Raw genomic sequence first — 1,371 nt, 5'->3', positions numbered from 1 at the left:
CCTAGTAAAGTCCAAATGCTTTGGTAATTTTAACTGGTTTGTTGTTGTGGCGAATCTTTTGTTTTCTGTGCCTGCTTCGAAAGTCAGTCAATGAGAAAGGGCACGTTACTTTGACTAAACAATCAAAATCAGTTCACAAGAAAGATTAGTAATAGAGCTCTTGCAATTCACTCTATAAATACCATACATACATCTTCTCATACAAAACACCACACCGAACGAACGAAGGCAAGCATTTCGAAGAAGAGTTTTTGTAGAAATCTTGAGATAAAGAGAAGAGAAGAGAAGATGGTGGCAGGAAGTTTCAGCATTGAAATAGAGTCTCCAGTGGAGGCAAAAAGGCTGTGGAAAGCAACTGTGGACACCCACAACTTATTGCCAAAGCAAGCACCAGGCCTCATATCGGGCATCACACTTGTTCAAGGTGATGGAGGAGTTGGTACCATTCGACACGTTAATTTCACTCCTGGTAAGTAACATTTAGGTTTGGTTTCACTATTCTAAACTTGCATCATGTTTAAGTTGTACGTCCCATTTTAACAGCTGAAGATATTGTTTTTCGATGAAGTTTTGAATCATAAGAACCAGAGACATTGTTACTAATAATACGATATGAAATTGTAATTGCTATTGCAGCCAACAAAGATTTTAGCTATATGAAAGAGAAAGTGGACTTAGTTGACGAGGCCAACCTGGTTTATGGTTACAGCCTTGTGGAAGGAGGAATGTTGGGGGAAAAGGTAGCGTCAGTAAGCCACAAGATTAAATACACCCCTAAACCAGGGGGTAATGGTGGATGCATTACCACATTTACCTGCAACTACGATAGCCTACCTGGTGTTCCCCAGGATGAAGCCAAAATTGAGGAGATCAAGGCCAACAACACTGGTTTGTTCAAGCAGGTGGAGGAATATCTTATCGCCAATCCCACTTTATACTGCTAAATGGAGTATCAAGATCTCAATGGCAGCAGTGTCAGTGTCACTTAATAATATCTCACACTGATGATGATAACAGGGAGGGTTGCACTATTTGTCAATGGCAGTTGTGCCACTTAGATATACTTCAATAGGAAGATGTATGTCCTAGGCCTGTTAGCTGGGTCTAACTGTAAAGCTTTCTCACTTTCTCAATGTTGGCTTACATTTTGGGTTTCCAATTTCAGCCTCCTCGCAATTGATTAGAAAAAAAACTTTGTGTTTTTGCTGTAATAATGAGCTAAAGGTCGATGCTTTCTTTTAAGTGTTCAATTATGGTTTTACAATTTTGAAATAACTGTCAATCGAGCACTGTCATGGAGGTTAACTACCTTTCGATATAGAATGGAATGGTGATTTCTTCTCTGCTATTTTCATGGAAGCTTCTTTCCGG

General features: G+C 39.5%; 1 protein-coding gene across 1 annotated transcript; it reads left to right on the top strand.

The window, feature by feature from the left end:
* The first annotated feature begins 222 nt into the window (after positions 1-222).
* Positions 223-1,134, top strand: LOC131858219 (pathogenesis-related protein 1-like). The gene is made up of 2 exons (XM_059211386.1): positions 223-469; positions 637-1,134. Exons 1-2 carry the CDS (start codon positions 289-291, stop codon positions 942-944), a joined length of 489 nt encoding a protein of 162 aa, XP_059067369.1. The 5' UTR covers positions 223-288; the 3' UTR covers positions 945-1,134.
* Positions 1,135-1,371: the final 237 nt, after the last annotated feature.

The sequence above is a fragment of the Cryptomeria japonica genome, chromosome 9 (genome assembly GCF_030272615.1).
Source record: "Cryptomeria japonica chromosome 9, Sugi_1.0, whole genome shotgun sequence".
In the NCBI taxonomy this organism is placed as follows: domain Eukaryota; kingdom Viridiplantae; phylum Streptophyta; class Pinopsida; order Cupressales; family Cupressaceae; genus Cryptomeria; species Cryptomeria japonica.
This window is presented reverse-complemented; position numbering and strand designations above follow the sequence as displayed.